Source organism: Falco punctatus, assembly GCF_963210335.1.
Source record: "Falco punctatus genome assembly, chromosome: 1".
In the NCBI taxonomy this organism is placed as follows: domain Eukaryota; kingdom Metazoa; phylum Chordata; class Aves; order Falconiformes; family Falconidae; genus Falco; species Falco punctatus.
In genome coordinates this window covers 107,445,130-107,468,230 of record NC_137580.1, presented here as the reverse complement: position 1 = coordinate 107,468,230, position 23,101 = coordinate 107,445,130, and the positions used below count along the sequence as shown (strand labels likewise).

Genomic DNA, 23,101 nt, shown 5'->3' with positions numbered 1-23,101 from the left:
GGAAAGGGACATTAGCTCACAGCGAAGGACGGTAAACAAGGCGTCCCGAGCAGCACAGTACCGCAGGAGAGGCTCAGCACAGAACCAGTAAGGATTTTCCTGATAAATTATTATTAAGCAGGGGCAATGCTACGGGCTGTTGCAATGCAGCACAGCAGAGGGGTTTGCTACCTCAGAGGAGGATGCTGCCTGGGGAGGGCAGAATTCAAGTCGTTGCCTTAGGCTTGTCCTGACAAGCCCAGAGAGCTGAGCTTTGCTTTGCTTTTAGTTTTGCTTTGTTTTGTTGTTTGAGAAGGATTCCCAGCACCAGCAGCCAGGGCTCTGGGAATGACAGGGATTCCTAGCCTTGCCCTGGGGGATCAGCCCCATTGCCTGAGCTTTCCTTGCTGGTTCTGCTCAGCCCTTGGCTGCAAGAGCTCCCCAGGACCCCATTACCCGAACGAGCCCCTCTCTCGGGGTCTCCTGCCATGCCTTGAGCACAGCAGCCAGGAAAGGGCTCACGGAGCCTTCATGGGTCTGTGGTTGCTGGTGGTCGGGAGCCTGGAACAGCAGGAGGGAGCTTTGTCTCAGCTGATCAGCAAAAGCAGCTCAGGCACTGCCCAGCCCTTCTTCCCCCCAGATTCCCCAGGAGCCTGTGCCTGCTCAGGTCACTTGTGCCCCATGCTCTATTCAGCAGGGATGTGATGTAGGTTTAGCGAACGCTGGGCTGGTGCTTGCACCCAGGGATGGCACCAGCCCCACCATAGCTGAAGCCAGGGGGCAAGGAGGGGGGCGACAGGGCTGCAAGAGAAGTCCTGCCCCAACAACCAGTGTCTGGTGGCTTTCCTTGGCTCGCCGGGGCTTTCCAGGTGGAAATGCCTTTCTCAAAACCAAATCAAAGCTCTTTCCGGCAAGGGTGGGAGCAGCCAATGCTGGAAACCACCTGTGTCTGAGCTGGTAGAGGCAGGGCCCCTGGAAAAGTGGGCACCCTGCTTGGGTTCTTCTCTCCTCAGATCTTCCATCACTTATTAAAGCGCAGAGCTGCGCTGTTCCTGCCCCAAGGCCAGGACAGACCCCACGGAGCTCTCGCCCCAGCAGTGCCACAGCAGCGGAGGCAGCCAGAGGCAGTATCTCTGTAGCCTCATGTGCGTTTGCTCCTTGCCCCTGATTAAATAAACATCCTGGAGTTATCAGGAGCTGCTGAAAGAGCTGAATCAACATTAATTAGTAACCAAAAAGATTGGTTGGAAAGGGAATGATGGGAGCAAAATACACAGGCATTTGTTTGCCGACTGCAGTGAAAGTGCAGAGGGTTCCCGCTCCCCCCCTCCTGGCCACTCACCTCTGGCCCCTGGCCCCCGTGCACAGCCCTGGTACCTGCCCCATCCCGAGTCGCCTGCCTTGGGGCTCCCCAGGTCTGCTCCCAGTCTTGCTGATGTTGAGAAAGCTGAAATCCCAAGAGTAAGTTCTCCGAAACAGTAACATTTTAGGCAAGCATAGGCTCTTTGCCCTCTGAACACCACTCTCCCCTTCCTTCATTAGTGTTTTTTCTCCCCTTTCTTCATTCCCAAGACCAGGCTGGGAAACGGCCTCCCCTTGGGGCAGAGGCGGGGAGCCTTAATACCATGAGGTTTGCTATGAAATAAGTGTGGTGGGACCCCAAAACTGGTACCTGGCTCTGGCCTGCTGTCCTCCCCTGCTCTCTGATCCAGCGCCCAGCCTGCCCCCCAGCTGGGAAGGTGCTGGCAGCAAAGGCTCTTGGAGCTGCCTGCATGTGTGGGGAGCCCTGTCCCCCCCATATGCCCCCAGCTCGGCACAGGCTGTGGGGGATGCTGGGTGGGAGAGTGTCTCTGCCCCTTTTCCCCTGTTCTGACCTTGGCCTGTTTGTTTTCTCCCTTCGGGGCAGGCTGAGCAAACAGTGGATGCCGGGCCCTGGCCGCAGCCACGCTCCAGCCCGCACAGTCGCAGGAGGGCTGCGCTCCTGGCCGCCCAGGATGAGGCTGCTCTTCCCGGCCCTGGTGCTGGCCCTGCTCGCCGCTGCCTGGGCTGCTGAAGGTGAGTCGGAGCCCACCAGCCCCACGCTGGGTGCCTCCCACTTGCAGCCAGGGTGGGGATGGAGTGAGTGTGCCCTTGGGCTGATGGAGGGGCTGGGGAGCCTGGGAAGGGTGAGGGGACCTGGTGGTGGTCATGGCCACTGGCCACGTTGGCTACGCCTCACAGCATGGGGAGAAGGCAAGCGGGCAGCACTATCAGAGATGCCTGGGCAATCCCTGGCTGTCCTGCAGCTGCACTGCCAGTGTGGAGCTGGGACCCCGGCACAGCCTGGCTCACAGCTCCCGTCCCAGCAGGACCTGGGTGGGAGTGGGGACAGGTGCTGCTGTAACCCCTGGTGATGGGGTTGACCATGGAGAGGTGGGGTCCCCCCAGCCAAGACATGCCATGTTTGCTTTCACCCCTGGGGCTGGGCCGGGGGGGCAGACGCTGGCCCCACTCCCCAGCCCACGTTACTCCTCCTGCACCGGCGGGTGGCTTTTGCAGACTCCTGTGTGGGCCGCTGCGAGGATGGCTTCAACGCGCAGCGCAAGTGCCAGTGCGACACCCTTTGCATGTACTACCAGAGCTGCTGCAGCGACTACTCCACCGTCTGCAAAGCCAAAGGTACCGGTCTCACGGCTGCCCTCCTATCTGGGGCAGGGGGTGCTGGGATGGCTGTGGGTGCCTGACACCACGGAGGCTCGGAGGGGTCCGTGCTGGGTCACCTCTGCACCCACCCGTGTCTGCAGGGTGAGGCCAGTGCCAGGATTTGGTGTTGCAGCACCAGGGTGTTCAGCAGCTGGCTCACTGCCGCCCGCAGCGTGGGGTCTGTGCAAATCCATAGCACCTGGGAGCAAGCGGCTGCTGCCCCCACATCCAGTGGGAGATGCCCAGGGCTCCCCAGGACGAACCTGCTCCCTCCCACAGTGACCCGAGGGGATGTGTTTGCCTTGCCGGAGGATGACTACCTTGACTACAACCTCACCGTCGACTTCGGCACGTCAGAGAGCACCACGGCAGACACCACGGAACTACCCACACCCCCGTTGTCGGTGCAGCCTACACCGCAGAGCAAGCCAGACCCTGAGGAGACAGTGGATGTGCCTGTGGATGATGTGGTCAGCACCACACCAGATGAGGTCGAGGAGCACGACCCCGTGGAAGAGTCTGAGGAGCTGTGCAGCAGGAAACCGTTTGATGCCTTCACCGACCTGAAGAATGGTTCCATTTACGCTTTCCGAGGTACCTCAGGGACCTTTCCCAGGCGCGTGGGACATGCTACCACCCCGTCACCCCGTGCCGGTGGCTGTGGTCCCTTGTGCCACTCCCACCTCCCCTCTGTCCCCAGGGAAGTACTTCTATGAGCTGGACGAGACAAGTGTGCGGCCTGGCTACCCCAAGCTCATCAGCGACGTCTGGGGCATCGAGGGCCCCATTGACGCAGCTTTCACACGCATCAACTGCCAGGGCAAGACTTACCTCTTCAAGGTGGGCAGGAACCTGGCTGAAGGGCTGAGTGTGCTCCCAGGGCAGCCAGCACAGCTCCCCAACCCACCCTGTCCCCACCCTGTCCGCCTCCATGCATGCACACACGCAGTGGCTGCCAGATATCCCCAAATCCCCGCAGCTGTCCAGGGCCCCAGGCAGCCGCAGCCTCACAACGGGGCTCCCCAGCATCTGCTCGCTCCCCATGGCAGTCTGGGGGATGCTGTACCCACCCCCTGACTCCCCCTCTGTCCTGCACCCCCCAGGGCAGCCAGTACTGGCGCTTTGACGATGGAGCCCTGGACCCCGGGTACCCACGCAACATCTCCGAGGGCTTTGAAGGCATCCCGAACAACGTCAACGCGGCCTTCGCCCTCCCGGCGCACAGCTACCATGGCAATGAACGAGTCTATTTCTTCAAGGGTAAGGGAAGAGCCCCTGCTCCCAGGCAGAGCCTGGCACCAGTGGCCACAGGCTGGACACCCCTCTAGCTACTGCTGCCCTCCAATGTGTCCTCCACTAATGCCCTGCGCATCCTCTCCTAGACAAGTACTACTGGTCCTATGACTTTGCCAACCAGCCCACGCAGGCCGACTGTGAGAAGTCCTCCCCCTCCACCGTGTTCAACCACTATGCCTTCCTGAACCGTGACAGCTGGGAAGACGTCTTCCAGATCCTCTTTGGTGGCAGAATGAGTAAGGGCTGGGCCAGCCCCGGGGGAAAGGGCTGGCAGGTGCCAATATGGCCCGCACTGACAGGGTGCGAGGGGTGCGGGCACCCAGGGAGGAGGGAGCGATACCTGGGAGCATGGGCAGGCTGGATGAGCCGCCGTGCAGGGCAGGAGCTTGGGCTATGCACAGGAACCCCCCAGGCCACACCTGCATCTCCCACAGCATCCCAAATCCCACCCTCTGCAGCCCGTAAGCCCCACGCTACCTGTCACCAGCCATCTCACACCACAGCGTCGCTGCTGGGGGCTGTTTATTCCCACTGGAGCTGGAGATGCCACAGGAAAGCCCCAGCCCTGGGCATGTGAAGTGAAGGATGGAAAGGAGGAGAAGGGGGCTCAGCAGCACAGGGCTCATCCCAGCCAAGGGTGGGGTGAGGGGCTGCTCCTGGCTCTGCCTCGCCCATGTCCCCATCATGCATCCCATCCAGGCTGGGACCCTCTGGAGCATCCCTGTGGGTCTCGGAGCTGGGGGCTGTCTGTGGGGCTGGGCTCAGCTCCCCCCCATACATTGCTGCCCCTCTCACTCACCCTCTGCCTCTTTGCCAGCGGGGGCGAGCAGTCCGCGGTACATCAGCAGGGACTGGAGGGGGGTGCCCAGCCGGCTGGACGCCGCCATGGCCGGCAGGATCTACGTGGCCTCCCACCAGCCCCGCAGAAGGAAGTCTCGCCGCCAGCGCAAGAGGTACAAGAGCCACCGGTCACTGAATTTGGGGTTCTGGGGCTGGCTGCAAAACGACTCTGACTCTGCGGGTGTTGAAAGCGACTGGCTGTCCGGTTCCCAGTGCGAGACCCTCCAGAGCGTCTACTTCTTTGTAGGAGGTGAGTCTGGGGCAGCAGGATCCGGGAGGGATGCGGAACCAGGGCTGCCGGGGCAGGGGGAGGTCTCCTCTCACTCTGTGATGTCTCTGAGCTCTGGGATGCAGCGGGAAAGTGCCCAGGGCTGGCAGCGAGGGCAGCAGCTCCCCGCGGTGCTGCCCCGTGGGCCCTCCTGACAGCCACCTCCCCTTCCTCCAGACAAATACTACCGCGTCAACCTGCGCACCAAGCGCGTGGACCTGGTGCAGCCCCGCTACCCGCGCTCCATCGCCCAGTACTGGCTGGACTGCCCGCAGCCCGGGGAGGAGAGCACCTGAGTGGCACCACCGCAGCCACCCGGCAGCACAGCCCCTAGCTAGACAGAAATAAACTGCGAGTGCTGTGCAGGCTGGAGAGCCCTGTCTGTCCGTCCGTACATCCCGCCCGGGGTCTGCGCAGTCCTTGTAGTCTGAGATCCCCGTGCCCCCGCGGGCTGTGGTCATCCCTCCAGGTACAGTAACTGTGCGTGGGCTGTGCCAGATCCCCGCTGCTGGCTCTGTCCGCGGCGCGGCTGCTTAGATCTGCTCTGCCAGCCATTCCGGTGCCTCTTCCCACTGGAGGAGAGGGATGGTGCCGGCGGCTGCCAGCCGGGAGCCAGTGGGGTCAGGTCTCTGGCACCCCCCGGCTCAGGTCCACAGCTCCAGGCATGGGCAGCTGGGCTGGGGCTGGGTGCCCATCGCCAAGGGACCCCAGCCGAGGCACTGCCTGGCCTCCCCCCTCTGCCCTGCTCACCTCTTGGCTCCGGTAATCCCGGCCACGGCGGGGCCGAAGGGATGACCCTTCCCTCGGGGCTGGGACGGCGCTCAGGGCCTGGCAGCTCCTGGGGGAGCAGGTGCCGCTGAGTCGAGCTCCTGCTCCTGCCGCGGCTCCTGCTGTGAGGACACATGAGCAAACACGGACCCACTGCCCCAGCACCCGTAACCACGGGGGCGATGCCCAGCGGGTGGCCTCCGGCCCCGGCTCTCACCGCTTTCCCTGGGGTGCCTGGGGGTGCCTGAGGAGCTGATGGGAGCCAGGCAGAGCCGAGTCCTCCTGGCTGGGTGGCAGGACACCCACGTTTCCCTCGGGGAGGATCGGCTGTGGCACGAGGGGCCCTGGCAGCACCTTGGGGTGAGCAGAGCGGTCAGGCTGCTGCACTGTGCTGTGCCGCCCCTCTCCGAAGAGACCCCCGGGGTTGTACCTGGGACACGGTGGCATTGGCCGGCCCAGGGCAGCACTGGGGGCAGCCAGGGCGGCTGGAGGCAGGAGGCAGCTTCTGCAAGAGAGGACATCAGCGGGTGGGTGGTTCGGGCATCCTCTCCCCACGTGAGGATGTCCGTGGAGCCCGGGCCCCCCATGCTCACCGGGAGCCGGGAGCCAGAGGCAGGTGTCGTGTCGGGCTGCCGGAGCCTCGTGGGGTGGCTGGTGGGGACATGGGGGGTGTGGGCACTCGGGAGCAGGGGCTGGCCGTCACCGGAGCTGCGGGTGGCTCTGCAGGATGGGCCAGCTGGGATGTCACCGCTGGGGTCTGGGGACAGCTGGGGCTGCCTGGGGAGCAGCGGGGGAGCAGGGCAGGGCACTGGCAGCCTCTGGCGAACCTCAAGCCTGCCCGGCCCCAGGGAGCCCCCGGGAGAGGCTGGCTGGCACAGGGTGCTGCCCGGCCAGGGGCTCTGGCTGTCCCACCAGCCCCTCGAGCCCCTGCTCGTGAGTCCTGCGTGCCCCCCCGTACCTCAGCTGCTCATTCTCCACCACGAAGTCCCGCAGGAGGCCGTAGAGGCTGGGCCAGGCAGGGGCTCCCTGTGACGGGAGCTGCCCTTCGACAGGGGAGCACCGCAGCCCTGCGGGTCCATACCTGCCTCCCCAGCCCGGCCGTTCCCCCTCCCTTGGAGGGGTCCCTGGCATCTCCATGCTCCTCGCTGGCACCCTGGGCAGGCACAGCTGCTGGCGCAGGGAGAGGTTTTCCAGCTGCAAGGCATGGATTTCTTTCTCCAAGGTTTGCAGCAGCTTCTCCCGAGACACCTGGGAGCACAAGGGGGTGGCTCAGGGGCATCCCAGCAGTGGGGCAGGACACCCCACCCGCAGCCCCTGCCTGCCATACCCTGTTGGCCAGGGGTCTGGTGGTGACCCTCCGGGCCCGGCTGGCGTAGTGCAGCGTGCTTAGCGTCTCCGAGAGGCAGTGTGAGGACGGGGAGATGCAAGCGACCTGCCGATGCAGAAAAGCCACAGGTGAGCTGCCAGCCAGGGGGTCACCTGTCTCCCCCCAGCCTTCCCCTCAACAGAGCAAGCCCCCAGCCCCCTGCAGCTCTGTGCAGCCCTGCCCGGCCTCCATGCACATACCATTAGGGTGATGCCCGAGCCACCCAGGGAGCGTGCCAGCAGCCGGGTGAGCTTGCTGTCCCGGTAGGGGATGTGCGTCCGCTTCCCTCGGGGTTTGGCCAACAGAGAGATGCAGTGTCCTGCCAGAGGACGAGCCACAGAGGGGGTGACAGGGCTCTGACGGGGACCCGCAGCTCATGCTCCCATGGGGGTGTCCCCTGGCCCTTACCCAGTGCCAGGAGGCTGCGGTTGATATTGTTGGCTTCCACGGAGAGCTCCCCGCTGGAGCCGGTCTCCTTCACCCGCTCGCTGCCAGCCAGGTCCACGAAGCACAGTGTGCCCTGCTTGCCGGGGCAGGTGCTGGGCTGGGGAACCCGTTTTGGGGGGGTGATGCTCTGGCCTCCCTCACCCCTTCCCCGCGGCCCACAGCAGCGTTCCAACCCCTGGGTCTGGGATTTGGCTCCTTGCTGCTCGCCCCAGCCCCACCAACACATCCTTGGGGAGGAGGACGTGACCCCCCATACCCCGGGGTTGTTTGCATCTCCACAAAGAGCCCCAGCCCCCCCCCCAACCCCTCCCCCTGGAGCAGGATGTGTGCTCACAGCCCGGCTGCGGACATTGATGGTCAGAAGAGCGTGGCTGCGGCTCGAGTGCCTATTGAGGGCGTGCGCCGAGGTCTGTCGCCTCTGGGATCCTGCCGGGGGGGCAATTGCGAGCTGGTAGGGGGCACCATGCCCCACACCCTGGCACGGCACCCACTGCCCACCCCCGCCAGACACGAGCCCGCCTGGGCTCTGCAGCAGGATGGGGAGCTGCCCCCCTTGGCTGCCAACAGAGCCCCACTAGCCCCAGGGATGGTTTGTGGGGGGCTGAGTCCCCCCCATACCGGGTCCAGCACACCCTGAACATGGCCCAGCCCCGCACCCGTGGCTCAGCACCTTGCAGGAGCAGGTTGGCAATGGCCTCCAGGCTCTCAAAGTCCACGCTGAGCTGGTTCTCCACGTAGAAGCCGTGGGTTTTGCTCCACCGCAGGGGCAGGGCGCACGGCGGCCCCGGGCTCAGCAGGTCCCGCACCTGGGGGGTTCAGCAGAGGGGAGGCACCAGGGGAGTGGGGGCACGGGGTGCCAGCGGGGCTGAGCTGGGTGGCCAGGCAGGCACTTACCTGCTCGTTGTAGATCTCCAGGTAGGAGGCACTGAGAGCCAGGTCAGAGCCGCGGCTCCGGCTCTGCTCCAGGAGGCAGGCAAAGGACCTCTGCATCAGCCCCAGCAGGGCCGGGGACGCCGGCTGGGTCTCACTCTGCCAGATGCCAGAGAGGTGAGCGGTCACATCGCGTTGGGCACCCACCTGCTCCCACCACCCCAGCACCCGAGACCGGGCGAGAAGAGCCCATCCCACCATCATCACCAGGTCATCTGGGGGTGATGGCATTGTACCTGGGCGAGGAGGGGTCCCATCAGGGTGTAGGTCTTCCCCGAGCCGGTCTGCCCGAAGGCAAAGACGGTGCAGGAGAAGCTGGGGAAGATGCTGAGCCTCAGGCCCGGCCCCAGGCGGTGGCACGGGGATGCCACCTCCCGGCACGGCCCTGGCAGCGCAAACCTGCCGCCGAGGCCTGGACGGGCGCAGCGAGCGGGCACGGGGTGGGCTGGAGGGCTGGGGTCCGGGGGGGGGGGGGGGTCGCCACAATTTACCCATCTATGGCCAGCTCCACCAGCTGCCTCATCCCGCTGCCTTCGAACACGGCCTCCTGTGAGGCGCCCGCGTCGAACACGGCGCTGAACCCGAAGGTGGCATCGTGCCTGGCCGCGCTCACCTGGGTGCAGGGTCAGTGGCAGCTCAGGGGGTGCTGCGGCCCCCCGACCCCCCAGCGGGGAGGTGGCACTTACGTGGACGGTGCCATCGCCGAGGCTGTGCACAACCCGCCGGTCGCCTCGCCGCGTCTCTGTGCAGGTCAGTGGCCGGACCCTAATGGCGGGGGGGGACACAGAGGTGTGGCTGGACGGGGACCCCGTGGAGCCCCCCTGTGCCCCTGCCCCAGGCAGGAGGGTCCCCACTGTGTCCCTGAGCCCTTCGCGTCCGCCCTCACCTCAGCACGACTCTCAGGCGCGTCTCTCTGCCCACCACGGCGCCCTCCTGCTCCTCTCCGGGGCTCCTTTGGGGAACAGAGGGCAGAGGGGCAGTGGGTGCCCCCCAGGCTGGGGGTCCTGCCCGCGGACACCCCGGGGCAGGGGTAGAGGGGCTCACGGTCGCGCTGTGCTCACACCACCCTCCTGTTCCCACTGTGCCCTGGCAGGGGACAGGGTGCAATGTCCCCTCATGTCCCCGCAGAGGGACCCTCTGGGGTGCCAGCCCCGCGCACCTGGCGGTCGCTGCCCAGCCCCCACCCCTCCAGCACAGGGTGGTCTCCGTCCCCTCCAGCTCTCCCCTGACTTACGGTCTGTCCTGGCCCCGTGGGAGTGTTCTGGGCCGTGTGCCCGGCTGGGGGTCCCAGCCCCGCTCCCCCTCTGGCTCCATGTGCCCCCCAGCACCCCTCGCTCGGGGTGTCCACAGCGGTCGGCGGGTCCCGGCAGGAGCCACCGCCAGCCAGCGCGGGCTGCCCCGCACAACTGGTACCACCGCTCGGTTAAACATTGACTGGTGCCAGCCCCGCGGGAGAGCGGCCGCACGGCGGGGGGCGAGGCCGGGGTGGGGGTGGGGGGCTGGTGGTGGCACCTCGGCCCTGGGAAGGGGGGAGGGGGCCCGGGGGTCGCCGGCCCAGCGGCACCGGACCCCTCCAAGCCCCTCTCTGAGCCCTGGGATCCTGACGGGCCTCAGCGTGCCCCGACGGCTGTGGGGAGGGGGACCAGTACGGGCAGCCGGGGGGTCGCTGGTCCCCGAGGCAGCCCCAGGAGCGCCGGGGAAGGGCTGGGGGGGGGGGAGGCAGCGCCGCCCGCACGGGGCGGGCCCAGCCCGCCGGGGGGGCCCGGGGGGGATAAAAGCCGGGGAGGCGGCGGCGGGGCCGGGGGAACCGGGCCAGGATGAGCGTGGCCCCGGGCACCTCCCGCGCCCCCCAGCCGCTGCTCCGCTTCCCCGACGGGGCGGGCGGGCCGGGCGGCGGGCGGGCGGCGGGGGGGGTGCGCGCCCCGGGGCCGTGCCCCTGCCCCTGCCCGGGGGGGCCACGGAAGCGGCGGCGGACCACCTTCAGCCGGGGGCAGCTGTCGGAGCTGGAGCGGGCCTTCGCCGCCGTGCCCTACCCCGACATCGCCACCCGGGAGCGCCTGGCCGAGCTCACCCAGCTGCCCGAGGCCAAGATCCAGGTGAGCGCGGCCGGGACCACCCCCCCCCCCAACCTCCCCGTCTGCCCCTTCCCGGGGCCGAGACCCCCGTCCCCACGGGGCCGCCCTGTCGGTGCCTCACCGTGTGTCCCCCCCTTGCCCGGCCCAGGTCTGGTTCCAGAACCGCCGAGCCCGCAGGATCCGCAGCGCCAAACTGGAGCCGCCACCGCTGCCGCCGCTGCCACCACCCGGGGAGCGGTGTCCCCCCACCGCACCCCCCGACGGCACCCCCCCGGGCCCGGCCCCTGCCCTGCCTCCACCCGCAGCCCGCAGCCCCGCTCGCGGCCTCCCCACCTCGCTGGGCTCCATCTCCGACCTCATCTACAGCGCGGCCATCACCAACCTGGGCGAGCCGTAGCCGTGGCAGGGACCCCCGGCACCGGGGACCCCCCCCCCGGCACCCAGGCCGCCCAGCTTAGCGCCATGATTTCATTAGGGTGTGGAATTACTGCCGGTGCCAGTCCCAGGGATGCCATCCAATATCCTAAATGCCGGTGCAGCCGTGGCGGGGCCGGCTCCCCATCAGCCCCTAATACCGACTAATCTTTTGGAAAAAATACCTTAATCTAAGGCCGTATCCACGGATGATTGTGGCGCAGCCGCCCCTAATCCGCAGGCACGTTTGCAGGTGCCGGCAGATCTCCCTATATCAGATATTAAAGCGTGTTTGCAGAGGGGCTTAGCTGCCATCAGAGCACTAATCACCGTGTCCGACCCTGGCAGGGTGCCCACCCAGCAGGTGTCCAGGTCCACAGGCCGGGCAGTGCAAACCTCGGTGTCCCCTCCCCACCACGGATGCACTGAGCTGGCTCTCTCCACTCTGCTCCTCTGTGGCACTCGAGAAGCCCCCAGGCTCTGCGTTAAGGTGTGTCCCCTCCCCACCCACAGAAGCCGGGCACCCTGTGGCAGGGGAAGGCAGAGCCATGCACCCCTCGTTGCCCTGTCTGCCAGGGGAGCTCTGCCATGGCACGGGCAGGCAGCCACGGCTCGTGCTCCTCCCCAAGACACCAACAGCCACAGGGCCGCGTGTCAGGAGAGGCGGCGAGGACACCGAGCTGCTGCAAAGCCCAGTCGGGTGCCAACGCCAATGTGGCCGCACCGGATGTCATCTAATTCCTGATCCGGCTGGAGGGAGAAAGAGCTCGCCCCCAGGTACAAGCTGGGTCGGGTGCTGCATCCGCGTCACTCGGGAATAACACTCTCCTGAAAGCGGGCAAGGGAGCAGGCAGGAGCCGTGAGGGCAGGCAAAGGGAGGCTTCAGCAGGGGACGACGGAGCAGGATGCAGCGGGAGAGGGAAGATTCACAGCTCTCTGCAGTGTCTTTCAGACACCAGGCTGGCGTTCCACATAGCAACCACCATCTCCCGTCAGGCAGGAAGGTTGCAAACACACAACGTTATTTATTGCCAGAATAAAAGGACGGTAACTTCACAGGAGAACAGGAATGGTGGGAGCTAAGGCCCCTCTCTGTGCTGGAGTGGTGAGAATCCACAGCTGTTCCTCTTCTGTTCTGCAGCTGCAAGATTTTTAATCCATGATTCATTTCAGGAATGTTAAGGAGCGGGAAGCACAGGAGGAGGCTGGAGGAATGCAGCAGTCTTCCTGGTAGCAGCAGCAGGTACTAACATCATAGAAGATAAACCTTCCCCAGTGACTCCTGGGGAGGGCAAAAGCCTCCAGCATGAGGGCTGCAGTTCACACGGACATGTGCAGTTAGAGTTTCCCAAGGTCCCCTTCAAGGGTCTGCACCATTACGTACAGCTCAGCTAAGCCAACCACTGAGGCCACAATTACCGCTGACAGGACACGCTGGGGACACAAAAAGAGAGATAAGCGACCCTGCGCACGCGGTCGAGCTGCTGCTCCTGCCTGGCCAGCACAGGGCGTGCCGCAAGCATGCTCCGAGGCCATGGGCTCACTCACCGCTGCAGTCTCCGCGAAGATGTACTGGCTGCCCAGGTACGTGCAGGCAAAGGCGGTCACCACCGTGACTATGAAGTTGAATATGGTGATGACAACGGCTTTAACAGATCGAACTGGAGAGAAGGGGGAAAGACAATTGCTTTTAGATAAGGCTTGGAGATAAGGCTGGGGACAAGCTATAGTCTTGCTAATGCAGCCTGCCTGAGGCTGCCTCAGCTGGGCTACAGGATACTTAAGGATTCCCATGCTTTATGCCTCCAGAAATATTTATAGGAACAACTGACAGGCTGCTCCTTTACTTGAGGAACACTTCTGTGCATTAAAAACTTCCTGTGAGATATTTGGAGAGGGGAGGGCTGTCTGATGTCATCAGCTAGCGATACAATAGTTCCCGTGACTGACCTGTAGGTACACACTTCCAGGCATCAGCAGGATGAGCGGCCACTCACCTTGCCTCCCAAACTCAGCCAATGTCCCGTTCATCTGCTAAAAGAAGGGATTAAAACTTGTGATCAGTTGTATTTTAATGTTAATTGCATAATAAAAGCAACACCAATGCCCTGTCCTGTCCCTAAGAGTCAGAATTTCAGAGAGATGCTGGGGAGCCCTGACAGCAGCTGGGTGGGCCGTGGGGAGCAGCAGTTCCAACACGCCCGGGTTTCTCTGGGTTTTCGCTTGTGCTCTGATTCAAGGACGTTGGGATGGGATGGGATCATTTCTAATCAAAGCACATCTCAGAGTGTGTTTTGTTGCATTTGGGTTCTCTGCTGCAGGCTTCTCTTTAACAGAGACACTAAAGGGTCTCACCTTGTCATCCATGTTCAGGCAGCTGGCAAGAACTAAACGCTGTAAAGCTCTGCATGCTCTTTGTCAAATCGGACAGCGTTACACAAACACCAAAAACCAGGGGGGAGGCAGGGAAGAATGTGATGAGCACATAGACGTGGGAATACTCCTCTGCTTCTCCGTTGCTTGAAAGGAACGCAGCTGCCATTACTACCCAGCTCGGCTAAAACCACTCTGGTTCATAGATGAAGCTGCTAAGCTCGGCAGAGAGCAAAGCAGATCTTTCTACAACAGTTAACCCAACAGGAGGATACGTGCAGGGACTTAAACACATGGGGATGGCAGAAACAGCTGGAGAAGGGATAGCAGGATGGGATCACAAGGAATGCCAGCAGGAAGGGATGCTGGCTTGTGCAAACAGTCACTGTGCCAACAGATCTCTTCCTGGGAAAGAACAAGTGTCCACATACTACCCTATTTTTTCAGCTTTTACCTTGACGTGAGTGATCTCATTTCAAAACTATGATGAAAATGTGACCGTTCAGAGAAAGGCAGCACAGACACTCCCAGTAAAACATTTACCGTAGGTAGATCAAACCTTGAGATCTTTGGCACAGCGAGCTGTTCCCAAAAGTCTGCCTCTCTTCTATTCCACCATCCTGACAGTCCTGTCCTGCCTCTGCCCTCAACATCTGCTGTCCCCACACATTTACAGTGTGCACCCCTCAAGTCCCTGCCCACGTTCCCTCTGTACTGCGCCCACTCTAGGGGGCAAACTTCCTTGGCTATCGGCCAGGCTGCTACCGGCCTGGCTTCAGAAGCCCGAATCCTGCCAGCAGGTGATGCAGCAGGCCCCTCACCTGGCCGGTGACGTTGCGGGTCATCCGCCGGTACTCCTCGTTGGCCAGCTTGGCCTTTATCCGCTCCAGCCGGGCCACCAGCTCGGGGTTCTGCGGGAAGGGCAGAGCCACCGTAAGGGCCGCGGCCGCCGCCCCCTCCCACGGCTGCTGCCCGCTCATCACCTACCCTCGGCGGCACCGGCACCTCGGGCAGGTCGATCTCGCAACCTTCCAGAAGCTCGTGCAGGTAGAGGGGGGACCCTGCGGGTGGGGGGCGGGGCGGTTAACGGCGGCCCGGCCGGGCGCGGCCCGTCGCACCGGGGGCGGCGCGGCCTACCTGCCTCCCGCAGCGCGGTGTGCAGCCTCCGCAGCAGGCTGAAGGGCACCAGGGCGCCCTGGGAGGCCAGCGCCGCCTCCAGCTCGGCCTGTAGGCCGGCGGGCAGCGCCGCCAGCTCGCCGCCCTCCGCCGCCCGCCGCAGCCGGCGCCCGGCCCGCACCGCCGACGCCATCTTGGCCGGCCGCCGCCGCCTAGGCCCTGCGGAGCGCCATAGAGCGCGGCGACGGGCTAGAGCGGCGCCGCGGGGGCCCCCGGGAAGGGGCGGGGGCGAGCGCGCGGTGCACTGTGGGCTGGCGGCGGGGTCGGCCCGGCCGCGGGATGTCGGGCTGCGCGGCGCGGCGGTACGTGGCGGCGGCGCTGGGCCGGTGCCGGGCCCGCGGGCTGCCGCTCTGGGAGCAGCCCCCGGCCCGCGGCCCGCGGCTCCCCCCGCGCCCGGGGGCTGCGGCGCTGCCGCTGCTGTTGCCGCGGCGGCACCTCTCGTCGCGGTGAGGCCTGCGGGGGCGCGGTGAGGGGCGGCTGGGCCCGGGGGGGCGGGCTGGGCCGGGTGTGTGGAGGGGAGGGTTGGGGGGAGGGGAAGGGGGGTGGGGGGGCTGTCCGGGCGAGCGGGTGGTGGGGGCCGCGAGGGGTGTTGGGGAGGTGATTGGGGGGTGTGTGGGGTGCGGTTGGGTCAGTGGGGGAAGGCTGGGAAGGAACTGGGGGCTGTCGGGGTGGCTGTGGTGGGGTGGGTGGGAGAGGAGGGATTGGGCTAAAGGGGCGACTGGGTAGGGGGTGGGGGACATCCAGGGCGGCTGGGAATGGGGAGGCTGGAAAAGGGTCGGAGTTATGGAAACGGGGGGTCACTGGGCAGCCCAGCGCGTGGTGGGGTTCTCAGGGGGGGCGTGTGGTACCCGAGCGGGTATGAGGCGGGGGGAAGCGCCTGGGGCTTGGGGGCTGTGTGCCCCCTGGTCTGGGGGCTGGCTCAGCCCCTGCAAACCCACCGAGCCACTTTTTTGCTCCTAGGAACCGTCCTGAGGGCAAAGTGCTGGAGCCCGTGGGGGTGTTCGAGGCACCCAAGCAGCACGGCAAATACGAGACGGGTCAGGTGAGCGGTTCTGGGGAGCAGAGCTGACCCTGGGGGTGGTTTCACAGGGATTGGGTAGCCAAGTGATTTACCCCTAAGGAGGCTGCGGCATTGTAGCAGAAGGCCAGAAGTTTCACAGTTCAGTGCTCCTTGTCTCTGCTGTGTCTGCAGTTTGTCAGTCATCTGACAGTAGCAAGTTGATAAGAATCTACAGCGTGCGTGACGCGACTGTTTCTGCAATGGCGTTTGCCCCACTGGTGTTATTGAAGGGTTTTCTCCCTCTAGGAGCAGAAGAGACAATCCCTGAATTTGAGAAGTAACAACTAAACTTGTAACTTCTGTGCTCAGTAATCAGAGATGTGTCTCTGTGTTCCTGGTTGGTCTCTCCCCTGCTGGTCTCCTTTCTGCACTTCTCCTGTTCTATTACTTGATGACTGGTTCATCCATTCACTTTTCTGGGGTAGAGATGACGTGAATTTCTTCTCTCATTCCAGACTGTTTATGTTCCCTCTTTGTTTCTGGGTTCACACAGTGGTGATTCTCCCCGTATTCCCATCCCACACATTCATACCCTTTGTAAATGTTTCTAATTTTACCTCAGTTAACAGATTATTTTTTTTTTTAAACACTGTTAGAAAAGGGCTTTTGGCTTCATGTTTTCTTTTGTACCTTAAGTTTCGTAAAGCTTGGTGTGTATTCAAATGCAACTGTTTGTTCCTTTCAGCTGTTTCTTCACAGTGTGTTTGGCTATCGAGGAATAGTCCTGTTTCCTTGGCAAGCCAGGCTTTATGATCGAGATGTGGCTTCTCCTGTCACAGAGAAGTAAGGATTTGGTTTATATGTTGTATTGTTACATTTACATTTTTTAGCGTGTTTCCTGTTTGCGTTAAACAAGTCTTTTTAAGGAGGACAGTGGTATAGGTCTGTTTTGTGTGAATGTATGAGTATTAATTTTGTGTTAATTAGAGACAGGGTGGAAGTATGAAGGATGAGAGTGAGTGTGTGTATGAAGGAAGTAAAAAAAATAAGTAATCATGCTCCTGGCATTTTTTATCACAAAAACACCCCCTTGTGTTGCTTTTTGAGCTAGGTCCAGGTTCCTGTGTTAAAATTGCAGGCTGTGGCTTCTGTAAATTTCCAGTGAGTTGGATTTGTCAGTTGCCTCCCCAGTTTCAACCCATTAGATAGGCCAGGTTCATCCTTCTTGCGGACTGAGTCGCTGTTCAGTTCTCTCTCCTTTTCCATCCATTTCCCCCCTGGTCCGTGTTGGAGCTGTGCTGGGAAGGGATGAGGATGAGGATCGGGGGGCAGTGGAAGTAGCCACCCCAAACAGGAGACTGGACTGAGCAGGAAGAACTTCTCAGTCTGAGAACAGAGCTGTTGTGCCTGTGACAAACACTGTTTGTCATCTTGGCTCATCTGTTGTTGTGTGGGTGGTTGACATGAATTTGATTTGGATGGAGTTGAATGATTACAGACTGTGAAATGTGTTTTTTAAAAAAATATTGTTTATGAATGTGCTTGGTCCTGGTAACAAGTTTGCTGCCATCCTGTGCTCGAGCTCAGTGCTCTGCTTTTCTCTTTAAGGAGTGAGAATGTGGCAGGCCACGGTTCCAAAGAGGTCAAGGGCAAAACGCATACTTACTATCAGGTGCTAATAGATGCCCGGGATTGTCCACATATAGTAAGTAACTAATAATCTTGGTATTGAAACTTAAATATCTTCTCCTTAATGAATGGTTCAGATGGACAGGTACTGAAAGAAGGTGGCTGTGGTGGCTAACTTGATTGTTCAGAATTTCAGAACAAATTTGTTCTTCAAGACATATTTTCCCTGAGAAAGACAATCTGAAATGTCATGTGACTGTTTTCTGGATCATGTTTCCTTCTTCCGACCTCCTTTCCTGATCCTGTTGGCGTTCCTACTCTGTTGTGTACAGTCATTATGAATGTGGGTTGCAGCATTGAAAATGCTCCTCTCTTGTTTGGGTGGAGAATTAGCCTAGAGGAATTAAAAGAAGAGATGTTCTGCAGTGAATTGGCTAAATAAAATAAACATTATGCACTTCAGAAATCACAATAGTAAACTGAAATGTGGCTGGCAACTGACCCACAATAATCCACACAGAAAGACAGAAACCTCCCTTTTTCTCAGTCCCAGAGATCGCAGACGGAAGCAGTGACGTTCCTGGCAAATCATGATGACAGCAGAGCTCTCTATGCTATACCAGGTGAGGAAAACACACCTTCAACCTCTGTGGAGACGGGGATTTCGTGAGACGAAGAGTCATCAACAGTCAACCTCTGCCAGTGAAGCAGCAATTCCTACAGGATGTTCCTGTAGGGAATCTGTCTGTAGTTCAGGGCTGGGCTAGAGACAACAGGATGACTAAAGTATGTGAAGTCGTTTTGGACAGATGGAAGTTGGGCAGACTGTGATCGGACACAGGCATGCCTGCTTTGAGCTCTCGAGACAGATCCCGTACGCATACCCTGTTGTATATGGGCTAGTCTAGTTTATTATTGGGACAGCTAGATCTCTTCCTGTCCTGTGCATTTCTTGCCCAAAGTCCTTTTGTGGCAGTGCAGTTGCTTCGCAGGCTGTGTGTGTTTATCAGAGGAATCATTCTGTGGAGAAATTGCACAGGAGAATGCTGCCAAGGGTTATTACTGGCCTGTTTCCTCCATACTTGCAGTCATGGCAGTATTATCTTTGGCTTCCTTCTTGGTAATGTGATCCATTTTTCTGCCAGGAGACTTCTGAACTGCTCTTTGCTAGGGAAACTGAACAGTTTTGGGGTTTCTTTTTCAGGTTTAGACTATGTAAGCCATGAAGATATCCTTCCCTACAGCTCCACTGATCAAGTGCCCATCCAACATGAGCTCTTTGAGAGGTTTCTCATGTACGACCAAACAAAAGGTAATCTCTGGCTTCAGAGAGAGCTCTTCAGAGCCGGATGCCCGAGGTACTCTATAACAAGTACCCAGAACCCGTCATCTTAGTTATGGTGGAAAAATTGTGGTCTGGTTTGGGTTTTGTTACAGTAAAGCTTCCTTTAAATAGTTTTTGTAACTGTGAAAGGAGTTGCTTTGAGGGGAGAGCGCTCTGGATACAGTATGCCTCTCTGCATAAACTCTCACCTTTCCCTCCCCACAGTTCCACCTTTTGTAGCAAGGGATACGCTGTGTGCTTGGCAGGAGAAGAACCATCCCTGGCTAGAGCTTTCTGATGTGCACCGAGAAACCACGGAGAACATCCGCGTCACAGTTATCCCCTTCTATATGGGCATGAGGGTAGGTCTGTGTTGCGTGTTGCTGTGTTAGTTCTGTGATCTGCTTAACTTGCATGTTTTGCTAAGACCAGTTTACTGGCTGAAGGTGCCGCCTTCTTACTGGAGAAATGACTTTTTAATCACAGTTGTGATTTCCTTGTCATGTTGTCCAGCAGAGAGATGAACAAGAAACTGTTTGGCCATACATTTTTGGAGGACAGCTTCTGAATATTAGTGTGTGTTTGTTATTTGTAGGATGGGAAATACCCTGTACTGTTCCGCAGAACATTGCTAGCAAGATATTTAGGAAGGCTCGTGAATTGGTCCTTTATTGCCTCAGTCACAGGTGGGCATGTGTGTGAGGTGGCAGTGAGGCCAGCTGCCCCGTAATGACAGATGTGCCTGTTATCCTGCCCAGGGATGAGATGCTGTGGGTGTCTACCCCTGTTTTCCTGGCTCTAATATGGGTTAGAGGGTTTGGTTAAAGCCTTCTGGATTTAGCTGATAACTACGAGCCCTTTATAGCATAACAACTGGATGTGGACCATCCCAAATAATGAGGAGGCTCCAGTAGACTTCTGAGTGGGAGGGCTGGGAATTACCACAGCAGTTTGATTTCCAAGTCCAGACGAGCACAGCTGCTGGGGGGCCGTGCTGTGACAGGTGGACGTTTTGGTGTGGATTTGCAACTTCTGTGAAGGCCAACTGATGTTTGTCCTAACGTTGTCAGAAAAACAGGTGCCTGAAGGCAAGGAAACGGGTGTTTCTAAATCTGTAGAAAGTGCGTAATTAACATGGAGATCAACCCTCCGTAGTCGAGATCCTTGCAAATCTCCCACCTCATGATTACATGTCTAGAGCAGAGCCAGTGCCAGGCAGTAACTGATGGACTGCTTCGGAGAGCAGCTGTCTGTGCTCATGTGAGTTGTCCGCGTCGATCTGGCATGAAGCGAGAGCCCCCGTGCTTGTGCTGTGCTGACAGCTGATGAGGTTTTGGCACCAAGTGTTGAAGGGCAGCTGCTAAAGTCTTTTGTTTCTCTTGACAGGAAGCCCAGAATTCCCATGTCTACTGGGTAAGTGCCTTTTGTTTCATGAAGCAGCTAAAGGGAAGGAGTTTATTTGCTGTGGCATCACTGCTGTGTGATAAGCTCTGAGGGAGAGTAGCCCTTGCCTGGCAACTGTTTCCCAGTATTGGCTATGGGTTATCAACTGTTTGCAGCTGATTTCAGTTCTTGATAACAGTCTTTCTTCTGTCTAGTGGCGCTACTGTATTCGCTTGGAGAACCTTGACAGCGAAGTGGTACAACTCCGAGAACGGCACTGGAGGATATTTAGCTTGTCTGGCACTTTGGAAACTGTCAGGGGCCGTGGCGTTGTAGGAAGGGTAGGTATTGTGTAGCTTCTCTTGGGAAGCACAGTGCCTTGCTGGAGTCCTCTCGCTTGGGTTGATCCGCTGGTAAATTGCTTAGTGGCAGTAGAAATAGATGGAATAGGAACTGGCAATGAAAAAAATCATGAGCTTTTTATCAGTTGTTAGTGTGCATTAATCAAAACTTCATACTATTAGAGAATGATCCTAAATGACTGGTAACAGGAAAACTGGAATGACGTGTGATTTTGGCACTACTCAGTGGGCGAGTTGTTTGCTGTGCAATTGGTAGCGATGCTCAGGTGTGGCTCTCTCTGTTTTTCTTTTTGCTATATAAATTTCCTGTTGATGCCTGTCTGTGGAGAAATATTAAGATCTGTTGCTGATGCAGCGTGGTCTCTTTTCTTCTCAGGAGCCAGTTTTATCCAAAGAACAGCCGGCATTTCAGTACAGCAGTCATGTCTCCCTGCAGGCATCCAGTGGTCACATGTGGTAAGAAGCACTTATTACTGCAGTGGTGGTTTAGATATAGGGCCCCACAGCGCTGAACTGGGACGCAGTTATTGGCTGAAAGGTGGGTGGAAGTGGACTGAATGGGACATACTTGATAGCATACATTTTTTTTGAGCTTCTCTATAGCAGTATCCCAGTTAGTGATAAGATGATCTGTTGATTCTTTGCACCAAGAGAAGTTTCAGGTTAATTTATCTTTCTTCTGTGGTCTGTGCTGGATTTGAAAAGACATGAAGCAGTTCTCCATCTCCTGCTTTCCTCAGTTTCTGTCCCTTTCAGTCCTTGATGCACGAGGATGCTTGGCTTCATGCTGGTGTTTCCCCAGGCAGCAGGGATGTGTGCACTGATATCCTCTCTTGGGAGAGGACTGGGCTTTGATTCTATCCCTGTGTGAAGCTGTGCAGTTTTGTGTCCACAAGGAATCGCCGTGTGGGGTTATTCCCAGTTGAGGCCAGATAAGGCCCTCGTTCTAACTGGTGTTCAAGTATCCTCTTCTGGTAGTGCAGGTAGGAGAGTGCTCAGCTGTGTTGTTCTTTTTCCTGTGCCACAGGGTTAAAGCCATTTCCCTTTGTTGTGCATTTCAGCTATGTTAGCACATCTAGTGTCATTTCTGTGTGGACAAGAAATGTGCAGGCACCTCTGTCTTCTATATGACAGGTCTTTCTGGCTTGCATTTTTTAAGTAAACATGTTTGGGAGTTAAGCTGCCTTGGAACTGCCTTTTTGCTGGGGAAAACAAGAGAGCAGCTCTTTGCCTGTAGGATATACTCCTGTTTGCCATGTTAAGCATTTTGAATTGCCTGAATGCATGCCCTGGGGAATAAAACCAGCTTGTTTAGTAGTTTTTCCCTCTCTGCATGCATCCTGAAGAGACAAAGGTCCTGCAGCTCAGAAGCTGTTCAGCTTGACTTCTGGTGTTTGACTGTGTCCTCTCCATCATGAGAACCTGTTGGTTTATCTCCACAATCCTCTCGCCCGTGTCATGTTCTGCAGTGCAGTCGCCTGTAGTTCAAGGCAGTAAACAAATTCCTTGTTTGAACAAGGACAGGCAGATTCAGTTCTGAAATGCAAAGCAGAAGCTGTTCCAAATTACATCTGTGATGGGATTTCATATTGTCGCAGACTTCTTAACCAGTGGAGCTTCTGCCAAGAAATATGAATCTGAATTTACATGTAACTAGTTCGTAAAAATAGCTTGGATGGTTTTGTCTCCTGTGGAGTGGGAGTTAGGTAAACACTGTCGCAGATGTGTGGAGTGTGTTTATCTCCTGGAGGCTCCAACCATGACATCTTTGTTCAGGAAATGTACATTAGAGATGTGATGTAAACTGCCCAGGAGTTCTCCAATAAATGAGTCAATTTGGCAGGCAGATGTTCTTGCTGTTGAACCAAGGTACTTGCTGCTGGGCCGGCCCTGCAAATAGAGCGCCAGAGTCCCTGTGCAGGATATGGAAGAGCTCATGTCTTGCTTTCTTGCTGATGATTCGTACCTGTGTTTGTCCCTGGCCTCAGGGTGATCTCTGCCATTATTTTTGCAGGGGTACTTTTCGATTTGAGAGGCCTGATGGCTCCCACTTTGATGTCCGAATCCCACCCTTTTCTCTGGAAAGCAACAAAGACGAGAAGACCCCTCCCTCCGGCCTTCACTGGTAGAGCAGACTGAGTGCCGAGACCCACAGAGGCCTGTGTGTGTTGTAGACCTTTGCCTCCCCATTATCATTATGCTGCAGCCAAGAACACAGAGCTTTTAAACATTTTAAACCATTTTTGTTTTAACTGTTGTCTAACGGGGAGGCTTTTTTTGAACTTTAATACTGGCTCTCTTGGGCTGCTTGTAAACATAAGCTGTGTTACAGTTAACCCATCCCTTCGTGGCACCTGCTGGGGTTGGAGCTGGGGGATGTAGATCTGTGCTGCTGCAGACTGGCCCCCTCGGCAGGCCTGGACCCTTTCCAATGTGTTGTGAATTCTCTGCAATGTGAGGTTTCTCTAATAAACTGGCCCTTCCAGTTGCAACCAGTCTTCCTTTATAAACCAAGGCCTAGGTTTTGCATCCAGCCTGCCCCAGCTTGTTGCTTCTCCCTTGCCCATGCAAAGTGGGCTCAGCCCAAGACTTCTTGCTGTTTCAGAGGGCAGCAGTGAGGCTGTTTTCGGGAGCAGGAATGTGAGCTCATCCTTCCTGCAATGCAGCTGCTTTTTGGGATTTAGCCAGCACGCGGCAGAGCAGCCTGTGAGCTCCGCTCCTTGTTGCACAGCCTGTCTGGGCTGTGCACTGGAGCCTGTTTTGTCAGAGAAAGGGAGTGCAGAGGTGGG

The 23,101-nt window shown here is 58.9% G+C and overlaps 5 protein-coding genes across 8 annotated transcripts; 3 read left to right on the top strand and 2 right to left on the bottom strand.

Moving 5' to 3' along the window:
• VTN (vitronectin) lies at positions 1–5,439 on the top strand. The gene is made up of 9 exons (XM_080379916.1): positions 1–87; positions 1,886–2,034; positions 2,518–2,637; positions 2,941–3,255; positions 3,362–3,501; positions 3,765–3,921; positions 4,044–4,193; positions 4,775–5,047; positions 5,243–5,439. The coding sequence occupies exons 2-9, from the start codon at positions 1,902–1,904 to the stop codon at positions 5,359–5,361; spliced, it is 1,407 nt and encodes a 468-aa protein (XP_080236042.1). The 5' UTR covers positions 1–87; positions 1,886–1,901; the 3' UTR covers positions 5,362–5,439.
• KIF12 (kinesin family member 12) lies at positions 5,396–10,279 on the bottom strand (the record flags this gene model as incomplete). Its single annotated transcript, XM_080380009.1, is given in 18 exon segments — positions 5,396–5,440; positions 5,443–5,547; positions 5,550–5,955; positions 6,051–6,187; positions 6,264–6,338; positions 6,427–6,610; positions 6,792–7,081; positions 7,161–7,265; positions 7,400–7,518; positions 7,608–7,743; positions 7,981–8,072; positions 8,317–8,452; positions 8,541–8,675; positions 8,813–8,891; positions 9,068–9,189; positions 9,263–9,341; positions 9,463–9,528; positions 9,811–10,279. Coding segments are annotated over 18 exon segments (2,508 nt in total). The 5' UTR covers positions 10,008–10,279.
• A 61-nt stretch (positions 10,280–10,340) lies between these two features.
• On the top strand, positions 10,341–11,163 carry SEBOX (SEBOX homeobox). Its single transcript, XM_080379999.1, has 2 exons — positions 10,341–10,672; positions 10,800–11,163. Exons 1-2 carry the CDS (start codon positions 10,394–10,396, stop codon positions 11,046–11,048), a joined length of 528 nt encoding a protein of 175 aa, XP_080236125.1. The 5' UTR covers positions 10,341–10,393; the 3' UTR covers positions 11,049–11,163.
• Positions 11,164–12,070: 907 nt separating this feature from the next.
• Positions 12,071–14,846, bottom strand: VMA12 (vacuolar ATPase assembly factor VMA12). Of its 4 annotated transcripts, none has more exons than XM_080379956.1 (6): positions 14,576–14,842; positions 14,426–14,499; positions 14,260–14,349; positions 13,063–13,096; positions 12,614–12,726; positions 12,071–12,499 (listed from the first exon to the last, which is right to left on the bottom strand). In XM_080379956.1, the coding sequence occupies exons 1-6, from the start codon at positions 14,745–14,747 to the stop codon at positions 12,404–12,406; spliced, it is 579 nt and encodes a 192-aa protein (XP_080236082.1). In that variant the 5' UTR covers positions 14,748–14,842; the 3' UTR covers positions 12,071–12,403. The 4 variants fall into 4 exon arrangements, with proteins under 4 accessions (XP_080236082.1, XP_080236081.1, XP_080236080.1 ...); XM_080379955.1 differs by having other exon boundaries at positions 13,063–13,099; positions 14,576–14,838; XM_080379954.1 differs by having other exon boundaries at positions 12,071–12,726; positions 13,063–13,099; positions 14,576–14,846.
• Positions 14,847–14,851: 5 nt separating this feature from the next.
• POLDIP2 (DNA polymerase delta interacting protein 2) lies at positions 14,852–22,804 on the top strand. The gene is made up of 11 exons (XM_080379931.1): positions 14,852–15,060; positions 15,575–15,656; positions 16,360–16,457; positions 17,223–17,319; positions 17,791–17,866; positions 18,448–18,555; positions 18,793–18,929; positions 19,954–19,980; positions 20,166–20,291; positions 20,689–20,768; positions 22,327–22,804. The coding sequence occupies exons 1-11, from the start codon at positions 14,894–14,896 to the stop codon at positions 22,439–22,441; spliced, it is 1,113 nt and encodes a 370-aa protein (XP_080236057.1). The 5' UTR covers positions 14,852–14,893; the 3' UTR covers positions 22,442–22,804.
• Positions 22,805–23,101: the final 297 nt, after the last annotated feature.